Raw genomic sequence first — 13,663 nt, forward strand, 5'->3', positions numbered from 1 at the left:
CGGCTGAAGTTACAGCACCGTTCCAGCTGTTTTGTTCCAACATGTTGGTACGGTAGAAGCAATGAGAAAAGACTCATACATAAACGGGCCAGGCACATACAGCGCATGAACACCGCTCACCGTATCCATAACGCACCTGGAGATACTGCAGTAGCACATAGGATCGCTGGTGCTATCAAATCATTTTCTGTGAAAATAGAGGAGAGAGGAGAGGAAGATAATCTTTGGAAAACAGAGGTAGGCATAATTATTTTGTATTTATTTTTTACAATCCAAATTGTTTTACAATCCAAATAGAGGCAGTACTCATCTATCCCCTGTTTATGTCTCACATGTGTAGACCTAATAACACATTCATTACACATTTTGGGGAGGAATGCTGATTTATTGTTTTGGATCACATTCACATGTTCATCCCTCCAAATTCAAGAGCCGCTTGGAATAATTGTGTTGCTGTCTGCATAGTTAAGCCCTTTGAGATATTATGCCTAATTGTTGCCAAATTATGCCTTCCGGTAATTATGCCTACCCTTAATTATAATTTCCTCATTTAATTGCAATCCCAAATCCAATGTGCCAATTAGGTAGTATAGCACCATATCAAGACTGTGATGGATTCAGTGCTTAGTATGCCAGTGTTTTTTTCATATACATCAAAGAGGTAAACGGATACATCTGCAGCGGTAAGAGGTCTCCTGTCACCAATATGTGGCTGTGGAAGGGAGAGTGTTGCAAATAGCCTGTAACTGAAGGGGTGATACACAGGTGTGAGATACGTGTGCACACAGCCTATGGCAACTGATACTTCCTTCTCTCAACCTCAACGTCTTTCTCTGCTTTTCTTGAGGGCAAAAAACAAGTAATTGAACTATGTTTGACGGTCATCACCACCACATAGGGATGATTTGATCTGTATCTATTTGTATAGATAATCCTATTTGCCTCAGGTATTTGTGTGTTAAGTGTCTGAATTGGCACCCTAGAGTAAATAGTCACTACATATATGGTGCACTACTTTTGACCAGGGTCCATAGGGCTCTGGATTGCCTATAGGAATAGGGTGCCATTTTGGATGCACACATAGACTGCCCTCCTGACCTGGTGATGCTAATTAGAGGTCATAGGTCATCTACTATGTAACATGATACCTTTGTGTACCATGTGGGGGTAGCATTAATTACTTTACAAGTGGTCATATTTCATATTCAATAGTTTATATGAATTTCTGAATGACAGTGATTCAAGTAGTAGCCTATTCAGTATTTATAATACATCATAATATCACATAGAATTCAGTATTCAAGTATGCGTTCAAATGATTCAAGTAGTCAATTAAAAAAATCTACATGGAAATTGTAAGTTCAGGCTTATTTGGATGATGAGAATAATTGAGGCAGCCAATAAGGAATCCACACAGGTCTGGCCTTGTTCATGTTAGCGTCCACAATAAATAACACTGACAAGTTAGAGAGAGGATTACATTTTTGTTCTTTAATAAGAAGATGAGCTTACATTAGAATAATATATACTGTATTTTCCCAATATTTATATCCATTAGCATCCATTTGGGGCCAGTGTATTTGTACATTTTTACAGTTTCATCCTTCCTAGTGTAGGCTAAATCCTTACGCTGACCATGGTTTTGCTGTAGAACCTGTCCACACTACATCCATCAGTCAATGCTATTGAAACGACCCGCCCAAGAGATGCTGTTGTGTCAGATCATATGTTAAGTCATGTTATGTTATGTTATGCTATGTTATGCTATGCTGTGTTATGCTATGTTATGTCATGTTATGTTATTAGACAGGAGCCTTTGGCCATGACTGAAATCTTGTATCAGTGGTATAGTGAACTTAACTTATAAATAATTTCATCACCCAGATCTGATTTCAGTCTGAGTTCCTTTCAGTTTCACCGGAAAATCTATAGGCACCGCCAGTAAATCACTGCTCCCTATTGGATATAAATAGAGCTCTCATTTAGCGGGTGAAGACAATAGCGGGTGAAGACAATATATAGTACACACCTTGGCTTGCCCAAGGCTAGGCTCTCCGCTTAAATCAACAACACATTCTCAATCAGGGATCTTTGGAATGTTTATAGCAGAGAGAGAGAGAGAGAGAGAGAGTGTGAGCGTGAGAGCGAGAGAAACAGAGAGAGAGAGATAAATAAAAAAAGAGAGCGAGAGATTACTAGTAGTACATAATGCCAAATATGGAGAAATACTTTGTAAAAATGCCATAAAAAATACAAATTCTGACAAATCTATATAGTTTGAAGTCCTGTTAGTTAGTTTGATATTTCCATACAGTAACTCCCTTAGATTTTTCTGCATGCACCAGTGTGATAAATGATTTAAAAAGAAATACATGTTCTGTTTTGAAACAGTTAACATGGGATGGACAATCTAACGACAACCAAGATTGTAAATGCTGGTGCCGGTGGCAAGGGTAAGAAGTCATTGAATATTGTAGAGAAAATACATGTTTTATTTTGCTTTGCTTTTTTGGCTTTGTTAGAAGAATCTTGTTTTGAAGCTTGTTTTGATTTTGATACAGACTGAAGGTTTGGAATGACACACACAAATACAGATTTGTCTTTTTGTAGTCGTTCTCATTGACCAAATATATATCACCTATCAGCCACAACACATTATTGGAGTGTACCATTATACTGAACCTGGTACTCTTCAAATAGATTATTACAAGTGTATTGGCCAGGAATACATTTTACCATGAAACCTATTTATGAATTGTCAATATATCTTTTTTTTTTATAGTCGTCAAAGAAACAGTAACCACAACAACCCGGTTGACATCACTGCCGCCAAGTGAGTTGTGTCCTTTCTGAAGGTTTTCATCATTTATACACACTACATGTACCTGTGAATATAATATCCCATAATGAATTTATCCTCTGTCCATCCAAACGTTGAGTTTCTATAATTCATTTAAAAAATGTTTTTCATACTATCATTATTGGTAGTGAAGATTATTCATGATAATTTTCAGCAGTCTGGGGCCTTGTTCGATTACTTCAGAAATGCATCCTTCCTTCCTACCTTCCTTGATGTAATCACAGATCTGAATGGATAGTAGATTGGTGAAGTAAATGGGTGGTAACCTTGCTTACACCTATCCAATCACTCATAGATCTGTGCTTACCTAAAGGAGAAAAAAAAGGAGGATGCATTTCTAAAGTATTTGAACAGGACCAGTGGTGTAAAGTACTTAAGTAAAAATACTTGAAAGTACTACTTAAGTAGATTTTTTGGCTATTTGTACTTTACTTTACTATTTATAGTTTTGACAACTTTTACTTTTACTTTACTACCTTCCTAAAGAAAATAATGTACTTTTTACTCCATACATTTTACCTGACACCCAAAAGTACTTGTTACATTTTGAATACTTAGCAGGACAGGAAAATTGTTAAATTCACACCCTTCTCAAGAGAACATCCCTGGTCATCCCTACTGCCTTTGATCTGGCAGAATCACTAAATACACATACTTCATTTGCAAATGATGTCTGAGTGTTGGAGTGTGTCCCTGGCTATCCGTACATTTTAAAAACAAGAAAATGGTTCTGTCTGGCTTGCTTAATAAAAGGAATTTCAAATGATTTATACTTTCACTTTTGATACTTAAGTATATTTTAAACCAAATACTTTTAGACTTTTACTCAAGTAGTATTTTACTGGGTGACTTTCACTTTTACTTGAGTAATTTTCTATTAAGGTATCTTTACTTTTCACTCGAGTATGACATTTGGGTACTTTAACCACCACTGAACAGGACCCGTGTCCTCAGCATTGGTCTCTGACTGTACCTAATTTCTCCACAAGAGGGAATCACTAACTCTGTCATCTACAACCAGAAGAGCTTTCCTCCAGCAGTTCTAGTGGAGTTTCAGTTGTGGAGAGGAAGGTCATCTCTCAGAGCAGTGGTAGCAGCAGCAGTAGCTATGCCATAACATGTTCAAGACATGCTCAGACAGAGCGCCAGTGGAAAAATTCTAGATTTAAAAAATAATCTATATCCCAAAAAACATCAGTGGTATTTTTCTTTTTTTGGCACAGTGTAACAGTTTTCTAACACCTGCTCATTTGGACTGCAGTCAGAATCATGTAATAGGCAGTTTTTCTTGTACTGTCAATCACAGCCTAACTCTTCCAACGAAAGAGTTTAGATGCTCCTATAGAACTCCTATGGTCACTGATATATAATCCATTACTTATAGGATTCAATAGATATATAGACAGCTAAGCTACATTCAGCGGTGTCATGCCCATAGAGGGCACAGGGGCAAGTGCCCCCATAGATTTGTCCTATATAAATATATGTATATATATATACTTTTTTGTTGATTGTTTATTCTCTGTAATATTACTAGCCACTTAGCAATTTTATAAAGTTGGCTTTAGCTAGCCCAGATAGGTTGCCAATCTCCCAACCTTGTAACTAGCTACCATGAAGCAATTTCAGGCTATCAATCAAGGTAGAGTAGCTAGCATGTCTAACTATCTTAGCTGGCATGCCTGCTGGCAAAGTTTGTAGACTTTAGAAAAGCAAGCAATAACTAAATGTACTGAATAAGACTCACATTCCTTTCAATCTTTTACCCATATTTTAGCAGAGAAAAAAAACACACCAGTCAGAAGGTATGCTTAGATATGCAGAAAAATATACATATTTTTTACATATAATTAAGCATAATGATAATGGCTCTAGATTTCAGGAAAAAACTGTTTCAAGCGTTTGAAAAATGTCCCCTTCCATACCCCCAGCCATCCTCAGGTCCTTTGTGCCCCCTCAGATTTTGGGGGTGCATGACCCCCCTGGCTACATTGTTATATGTCAGGCTACTGTATAAGAAAAAGTCACTTTCTCGAAGCTCTGTATAAGTCCTAATCATTATTTTTCTCCTTTCCTCTTCTAGCCTCAGGTGGTCTCTCTTCGAGGAGTGCGCTGCCCTCTACTGGAGGAGGAGATTCTACCAGTAGAGCCATCACAGGAGGCAGTAGCTCAGTGCTAGTATCCTCCTCTGCTGCAGCCGGGTCTGGGGGTGGAGCTAAGTCTGGGTACGGAGGGGGATCAGTCAGCAAATCAAACACCATTACCACTATAGAGTCCCCCTCTTTATCCTCCGGTGCTTCAGGGGCCTCTGGCGCAGCTTTTCGGTCTTCAGGGGCTTCGGGGGCATCGTTCGGGGAGAGCAAGACCAGCGGCTCCCTCTCTGTTTCTGGAGGGGGTCTTATGTCTAGCTCCAGTTCCAGTTTTTTCACTGGTTCCAGTTCTGGTGGTTCCAGTTCTGGTTTTATCTCTAGTTCCAAAGGAGCAGGAGCAGGAGGAGGTGGAGGCGGTTTTGTCACTGGTTCCAGTTCTGGTTCTAGTTCTGGTTTTGCCTCTAGTTCTGGTACCGGAATAGGAGGAGGGGATTCTTCTAGTGCCAAAATGTCGGCCGGCGGCTTGGGCTCTGTAACCGTTTCCAAGGTTACCAGGTCCAACTACAGCTCCTTGGCGGGGGCGGGTTCAGGGGGCGTGAAGAGGGGCGGGGCACAGGGGTCTGCATCCTCTGCTGTCAGCTACTCCCCCCCCGCCATGGAGAGAAAGAGCATGACCACCACCATGATCGCCCGCTCCAAGGGCTACGAAGGTCAGTGACAAGGTCAAAGGTCAAAGGTTAACCCTATTCATATGCTGCGTTCATAACCAAGTGGGAAGGTGGTAATTACCTGTTGTGAAGTCATAAATACCAGTTGGATGCATGCAAGTTCTTTGAACTCATTGAGAAACACAGATTGGCTAATGGCCAACAAGCTGCGTCAACCATAATCTAAACGTACAGCTATATGTGCTTGTAAACTAATTATAGTGTTCAAAAACCGTATTAATAGATTGCTTTTTTAAAATAATGTTTTGTTGTTGCATTTAACTGCTGAAAATGCTGTTATCAAGGTCATTTCCTTAGTAGATGTCAGAGGTCAGCATGTGGGAGAAGTCGAAGCTCAGGGATAATAGTCGAGGTTCCTACTTGTAATTACTAGTTGGAGGGGCGTTCAAGTGGACTTTTCCCAGTCATATGTGGTAAATACCACCTTCCCACTTGGTTATGAATGTAGCCTTATATCCAGGGCTAGGATTGTTTTCCTGACCACATAACCTCTGGGTACCTAAGATCATATATCGGGCGCTTTCCTCTGCCCAGGTGTTGCTGATGCCTGCCAGATCTTACAACGCCTGGATAGGTATTTTACATATTAGCTAACCACATCATATGTTACAACAATCTGTCGGTGAATGACACAGTCCATGACGTGGCATGTAACCATTGGTTGATGCATGCAACGTCTGATGGAGGGAGCGCAACCATTTCTTGGTCATGTCATGTGGTCAGGAAACTACTGGCCCTACTTAAGGTCCTCTGAGGCTCTTTAGTACAGGTGCAGATATCAATAATAATGTCATTAAGAATATCATTAAGAAGTTGAAGTATGACTTCAGTTATGACATGAAGAAAGAAAAGTAATCAATAGTGGTGTTTTTCTTCTGTGTATTCAGGAAGATCCAGTGGAAACTCATCTCCGGAATACACAAGGAGAGAGTATGGTAACTACCAATCTTAAATGTGACATCAAAATGTTTTTAATTCCTATGTTTAATAAAAGTGGATTTTGAAAATGACAATTGATTTTTGATAATTGATTGTTTCAGCTGCAGAAAGTGCAGCTGCCAGTACACACACCAGAGGGCGGAGCCACAGCAGAGGTACTCGCTGTTAGCGCACAGCACCATCAATCAGACCACACACTACCGCAGAATGCACTTGTTCTTTTTTTTTGCAATTTTAAGTGGCTGCATTTGATTAAAATAGAACACATCTGATTACACTACACTACTCTATTCGAATCTATTCTATACTTTTCTATTCTATTCTATTCTGTGTGTCCTGTTCCAGAGAGTGAGATCAGATGCAGACTGCAGAGTGCCTCCCCCACAGCCAAAAGATGTGAGTTGCCTAATATCACGCGGGCTCTTATCACTAACCTATGACTCACCCGATCTGCCCTGGAAAATACACGTGGACCAAGATGATATTAGTTTGACTTCAACAAATAGGGAGACAATATGACTCGGTCAGAAAACCTATAAAGGAAATGGAACGTGGATGCTTGAAGATAAGCTGAATATGGAAGATGAATACAGTTTGATAAGAATCGGCCTTTAGAATTAAAAAAACATTTGTAAAGCCTGCACACTGTACATTTCCTAAGTGACGTTAGATGACACTAGAGTCTGTTCCCCCGTGGCGTGTAGGGACGGAGCTGGATGATGTGAAGCGGCTGCTGAAGGGGAGTCGCTCCAGCAGCATCAGCCCCCCTCGCTCCCCCACCAGCACCCTCCCTATCCCCAGGAAGGCCAGCGTAGAGACCAGAACCAGGCCAAACAGCTCCCAGTCAGGTACACACCCTCACGAATATAATCATGATAAAACTAGGTAAATGAATAAATGCTGTAATAAATAAATGAATAGGTACATAAGTGGTAATTACACAAGTAAGAAAGTACATAAATAATCACTGATGCATTAGATGGCCAGAATATTTTCTTAACTGACTCACCTGGTTAAATAAAGGTTAAATAAAGGTTAAATACACATACATAAACATACAAAAAACCAGTTAACCCTTTCCCTTTCCCTCTCTCCCAGGCCAGTACGACAGTGCCACCCTGGACTCAGGAATGCCTTCCTACGTGTGGTCAGGCCCCACTGCTGGAGGCTATGGTTACCACAGCAACGCCATCTACCGATCCCCCACCTCCACCCTCCAACACTCACCCACCACACTCACAGGTCAGCAATAGACAACACCAAATATACAGTCACAATTACTGTAACAAGAATGGCATGATACGGAGTGATAATAGTGCCAACAGAAATGTAATCTGAAATGAATCCTTCACACCATCAACAAAGATATTTATATAACTGAACAGGTTTAATCCAAGAGATAAAAAGACATCATTAAAATGAACTAGATTTGTGTGCGACATAAAAATCATAAGAAAGTATAAAAAAGAAAATGTCTCCTAATTTTCTCATTGTCAGTGAGTACTGTATATGTTACTGTGGGTGTGACTCAATCGATGTGGGTGTTTGTCAATGTTTCTACAGCCACAGGGCTTCAGAACAACCTGGCTCTCAGCTCTACATTCATGAACTCTGGACTCTCTGCCTCTAGTACTGGTAAACATCTCCCTCAACATCTATCGTCTCTCTATCGGTGCGTCCCAATAATCTTTCCTTTCTCCCAAAGTGTTCACTTGTTCCCTTCCCTTCACAGATTTGAAAGTAAGTGACTGGTATGCAGAGATGGGCAGTATTTGTATTACATGTATTTGAAATATGTATTTAAATTATTTAGTCGTTTGTATTACACTGGGCTGAATTTCACTCCAATGGATTTTGTGATAAGATACTTTAGAGAGCGGTAATTTGTATTTTTAAAATACAGAATACTTTTCTATACCATTTTTCAGTGGTGTAAAGTACTCAAGTAAAAATACTTTAAAGTACTCTTAAGTCGTTTTTTGGGGTATCTGTACTTTATTTTACTTTTAATATTTTTGGTAAAAAGAAAATGAAGAAGTTTTTACTCCATACATTTCCCTGACACCCAAAAGTACTCGTTACATTTTGACAGGAGAAACACTTATCAAGAGATCATCCCTGGTCATCCCTACTGCCTCTGATCTGGCGGACTCACTAAACACACATGCTTCGTTTGTAAATGATGTCTGAGTGTTGGAGTGTGCCCCTGGCTATCTGTCAATAAAAAGAAAAAAAATGAAATTGTGGCGCCTGATTTGCTTAATATAAGGAATTTGAAATGATTTATATTTGTACTTTTGATACTTAAGTACATTTTAGCAATTCCATTTACTTTTGATACTTAAGTATATTTAAAACCAAATACTTTTAGATTTTTACTCAAGTAGTATTTTACTGGGTGACTTTCACTTTTATTTGAGTCATTTTCCATGAAGGTATCTTTACTTTTACTCAAGCATGACAATTGAGTACTTGTCCCATCACTGCCATTTTTTATATCGGTTCACAATTTTGTGGCCCCCTTTCACCCTGCCTTGGAATCAGAAGTCTGATTGCACTATGGTGTCATAAGAGCGTCTGCTAAATTAACTAACTATAAATGTATATGTAAAAATGTACAATTGCAAAGCATGCTGAGTAGTATTCTAATGAGCTCTACCCCAGAACAAGGCCAATAATAATACCCAGTATGTTCACATAATTTACATTTTGGTCATTTTGCAGACACTCTTTTCCAGAGTGACTTAGAGTCAGTGTATTCAACTAAGGTAGATAAACAACAACATATCACAGTCATAGCAAGTGAAATGTTTCTGTAACCGTTACTGAGAATATTGTTGCTGTTTGGGCCATTTACTTGCAAACGTATTTCTATATTTTAAAATACGAAATACATGTGTTTTAATGAAATATATTTCAAAATCTTGATACATTGATCTTTAAAGTTTTTTGTAATTTTTGACAATCCCTGCTGGTCTATAGAAACTCCCTCTAGCCCATGTCGACACCAATCCGATACTTTCAGTAGTAGTAGTGTATTGAATATTTTCTGTCCTTTGTCCTACTCTAGTTCATGGTATGCAGAATAACCTGGCCACCACCACTGGCGGTATCCTAACAGCTAATGGAGTCAACGCACAAACAGGTATGAATGGAGTGTTGAGTGTTCAGAAATCCCTTTTGATCAAGAGAATAATGCCCATGTTCATTGTGGGAGTTATATTTCACACGTATTTAAATCATGTTAAATTCACCCTGCATGTCTTTCTATTTTTGGCAGTCTATGGTGTGCAGAAAAATGTCACAAGCACAGGGGTGTCCACAACCACAGGTGAGTCCAAAATGATTTGTTTTGCATAGATAACAATTGGGCAACCATAGACATAAAACATTTGATTTGATGTATATATGTACAAGCAGCTACAGCACGAAGACAAGTATATTCTTGCAGTCAAATTACCAAATCGCCGTCTAGTTGCCTCATGGGTGGAACGTTATTAATATCTTTCCTCTTGTTTGATGTATATGAATTGTAATATTGGGATGCAAACTCAAAATGTAATACATTTCAACTCTATATCTGACATAGTACGTGTCTTCTTTTTTTGAGCCCCATAACCGTGTGTGTGAGGTATATACTTTTGTTTTAAAGTAGATTTGTTAAAGACTACCAAGAAACACTCGATGTGAGCCTGATTTAGCCCACTGCAGTAAAATGATATCCTCTACTACTCTATCTTATCATGTATTCATGACACTTACCAGTTTATACTGAATGTTTTTGCTGCCTATTTCTCAGTGGCACCCAGCAGTCCTACCAGTGAAGAGGTCTTCGCCAAAGAATACAAATTCATGCTGCTGGAGAAAGAGAAAGCTCCCGTCAAAAAGGAGACGGAGAGACTCATCATGGCCAAAGATACCGGCAAACAGTTCTCCTCTGCTGGCACTGCTATTGGTAGGCATCACTCAAAACAAATACCATTTTATTGGTCACATGCTTCGTAAACAGCAGATAGGAGGTACTTGACGTAAATATGTACATATAAATAAGAATAAAGTGACTAGTCAACAGGATAGATGATAAACAGTAGCAGCAGCGTATGTGATGAGTCAACAAAAAGGGTAAATGCAGATAGTGCAAAAAGGGTAAATGCAGATAGTCCGGGTAGCTATTTGGCTAACTATTTAACCAACTATTTAGAAGTTTAATGTTTTGGGGGTTGAAGTTGTTCAGGGTCCTGTTGGATCCAGACTTGGTGCATCAGTACCACAGATCTTAAATGTTTCCATGCCCAATAACATACTACAGTCCCACTGTCTTAGTGTTAGCCGTTGTCTGTGAGTTATGGTGAAGTTTACTTACCTTTTCACATTTTGTAGCCTATTCTGAGGACTCACTGAAGAGGGAGAAGAAGGTGTCCAGCTTTGTGGAGACAGCTACAGCCAGAACAACAGAAACTAACGGTAGATAACGGAAGTGAATAGACATTTTCACCACACCTTGACTTGTGTTACTAACACACTGTTCTTCCACTGCTGTTTTTTAAAGCTGGATCCTTGATGAAAGTGTCAACGAAAGACAAAGCAACCTATGCAGGTATAGTCTAACTATACTTTGAAATTGAAATGGCTGAATCCCAATGTAACAATCTTCAGCCCTAAATGTCTATTCTTATGCATTCTTCATGATACTCTACTGATGCTGGTTCTGGACCTCCGTGTCCTCTACCTCTCTCTTCGATCAGAGATACACAAGGACGAGTCTGGAGGAGGTCTGGGCTTCTGGTCCTGCTGCTCCTGGTTGAAGTGGCTGCTGGGCCTCCTGCTGGGTCTTCTGCTCCTCCTGGGGCTCCTCCTGGGACTCATCGCCCTGGGTAAGAGAGGAGGAGTGGAGCTGTAGGGCACTGGGGTGGTTTGATTGATGTGGTTGTCTGTCATAGAGAGCTAGAGTTACATCCGTGTCTAAGTAAATCTCTCAGTTTTTTTTCTCTGTTCTTTCTCTCCTGCATTTCTCTGTTTCTCGCTTCTCACTCGATCTTTGTCCTTGTTTCTCTCTGTTTCCCTCTCAATTTTCTCCCCCTCTCTCTCTCTCTTCCAACCACTTACAGCCGAAGAAGTCAAACGTCTTAAAGCTCGTGTGGACGCCTTGGAACAAGCCTCCAGCTCTTCCTCAGCCCATTCCAGTCGCCTCTCCTCCTCCTCAGCCATCAACATCATAGACCCTCTGGAGTCTGCATACATAGACAAGACCTCCTCTCCCTCCTCGACCACACTGCTCCGCTCTGATAATGGTATCAATCTGGGAGTGGCAGCAGGAGCAGGTCCAGGATCAGCTAATGGACCAGGCCAAGACCCTGTAGCTCTGCAAAGGGCAGTACAGCAGATAGTCAGGACTGAGCTGCAGTCCGATACTGTACGAGGTACAGAACCAGAACCAGAACTTACACTGTGCACCAGCCTTGTGTTCTGTGGGTATATGTTGAGCTTTTCAACCATTAAATCAAAGGAACGATTCAGTCAAAAATCCCAAATCATGCAAACCTGTGAATTGTATGAATATTTTTGAAAGATTTTATACATGTGTGGTTTTTATTGGATTCTATATATTGACAAAAATGTTTATTTATTTGTTACAGCAACACTTGCACACTCAATGAAAGGAGCGAGAGGAGAGCCTGGGACCAAAGGTACTGTAGGGCATCCACTGCATGGACATGGAAACATACGTAGATGGATCCATCCATCCATAGATGGAAACCAACTGAATTGGGAGAGCAAGTTTTGGCTGTGTCTGTTGATTAACATTTCAGCTGTTTTATTTCAGGTGACCAAGGTGGTCCAGGAGTCAAAGGTTAGTGAGCCATAAACCTACATTTCATTTCAATGACGTCACACAGCAAATGCTGTACATGTTAGAGTTATACTGTACAAATGGAATTCATTCATTCATTTCAGGTGATAATGGATTCCCTGGCCTACCAGGTAGAAACACAAACTACTCGTTTTATTAGTTTTATTCTGGAGTGGCTACAGTAAATAATCATCTGCTTAATGATAGCAGACTGATGTTTGGCTTCTCTTCCTTAGGTCCTCCAGGTCAGATGGGTCACAGTGGACTGGAGGGCCCGAGGGGACCTAAAGGAAATGCAGGTAATGCTTAAGGACACAATTTGACTTAAAATTACAAGATCTCAATCTTGCAACCAATAAGAAATGTACTGTATAGACTCTCACTCCCACAATGCATCTCTTCTCATCTGTGAATAGGTGAAGCTGGTGCAGAGGGCCCCCCAGGCCAGAAGGGCCGAGAAGGACCAACGGGATCACGTGGAGAGCCTGGTCCTCCAGGGTTTGGAGAGAAAGGGGACAAAGGTATGTTCATAACTGTATTTGATGGCGTCACAGTTAGTCACGGTATATCTTCAGAGAAAAAATGATGGGTTCCTGTTCAAGCTCTTATGTAATGTTATGTGATGCCATAGGTTCTCCTGGTGAACCCGGAGGGCCCGGACCTGCTGGCACTGCTGGACCTGTTGGGCATAAAGGTAAGGCCAAAGGTCATCATCAATCTAGATTGATGAGATACATTAAACCATCACTAATTGTAAGTCACTCTGGATAAGAGCATCTGCTAAATTACTAAAATGTAAATGTAATTCATCAACATGTAACTGTTGGCCACCATTGTGAAAGTGTATTTATTTTTGTTTTCCAGGGTCAGTAGGTGGTCAGGGTGCTACAGGTATCCCAGGTGAGTGCTCTTTGCCCTTTTTGTGTACCAGTGTATTGGAAGAAGACACAAGCGTGCGATCTCTAAAGTTGTGTATTCCTCACTTTTCTTTAGGAACTCCTGGTCCACAGGGTTTCCGAGGTGAAGCAGGCGCTCCAGGACCGAAAGGTATTCTAGACCAACATGTTGAGATGATTTACAGTACTGTGTTGTACGCAGGCCTATTTACTTGATTTAGATTCACAAAGAGAAAGCTACAAATATAGCTAGAAATCTTGGTTGATACATCCATTGTTTACCTTAACATTTATGATAT

General features: G+C 40.3%; 1 protein-coding gene across 1 annotated transcript in view; it reads left to right on the forward strand.

Moving 5' to 3' along the window:
- Positions 1–13,663, forward strand: part of LOC106564695 (uncharacterized) — a 21,303-nt gene continuing 7,640 nt past the window's right edge. The window contains exons 1-25 of the mRNA XM_082958808.1: positions 1–237; positions 2,392–2,453; positions 2,783–2,833; positions 4,944–5,660; positions 6,566–6,613; positions 6,719–6,772; positions 6,963–7,013; positions 7,322–7,465; positions 7,716–7,859; positions 8,181–8,252; positions 9,688–9,762; positions 9,898–9,948; positions 10,417–10,572; positions 10,998–11,081; positions 11,167–11,214; positions 11,363–11,491; positions 11,726–12,037; positions 12,254–12,304; positions 12,442–12,468; positions 12,573–12,599; positions 12,705–12,767; positions 12,885–12,989; positions 13,100–13,162; positions 13,333–13,368; positions 13,462–13,515. Coding sequence (XP_082814934.1) covers positions 2,402–2,453; positions 2,783–2,833; positions 4,944–5,660; positions 6,566–6,613; positions 6,719–6,772; positions 6,963–7,013; positions 7,322–7,465; positions 7,716–7,859; positions 8,181–8,252; positions 9,688–9,762; positions 9,898–9,948; positions 10,417–10,572; positions 10,998–11,081; positions 11,167–11,214; positions 11,363–11,491; positions 11,726–12,037; positions 12,254–12,304; positions 12,442–12,468; positions 12,573–12,599; positions 12,705–12,767; positions 12,885–12,989; positions 13,100–13,162; positions 13,333–13,368; positions 13,462–13,515 — 2,614 coding nt within the window. The 5' untranslated portion in view covers positions 1–237; positions 2,392–2,401. The remainder of the gene's footprint in view (positions 238–2,391; positions 2,454–2,782; positions 2,834–4,943; positions 5,661–6,565; positions 6,614–6,718; positions 6,773–6,962; positions 7,014–7,321; positions 7,466–7,715; positions 7,860–8,180; positions 8,253–9,687; positions 9,763–9,897; positions 9,949–10,416; positions 10,573–10,997; positions 11,082–11,166; positions 11,215–11,362; positions 11,492–11,725; positions 12,038–12,253; positions 12,305–12,441; positions 12,469–12,572; positions 12,600–12,704; positions 12,768–12,884; positions 12,990–13,099; positions 13,163–13,332; positions 13,369–13,461; positions 13,516–13,663) is intronic.

Source organism: Salmo salar, chromosome 12 (genome assembly GCF_965601325.2).
Source record: "Salmo salar chromosome 12, fSalSal1, whole genome shotgun sequence".
Classification (NCBI taxonomy): domain Eukaryota; kingdom Metazoa; phylum Chordata; class Actinopteri; order Salmoniformes; family Salmonidae; genus Salmo; species Salmo salar.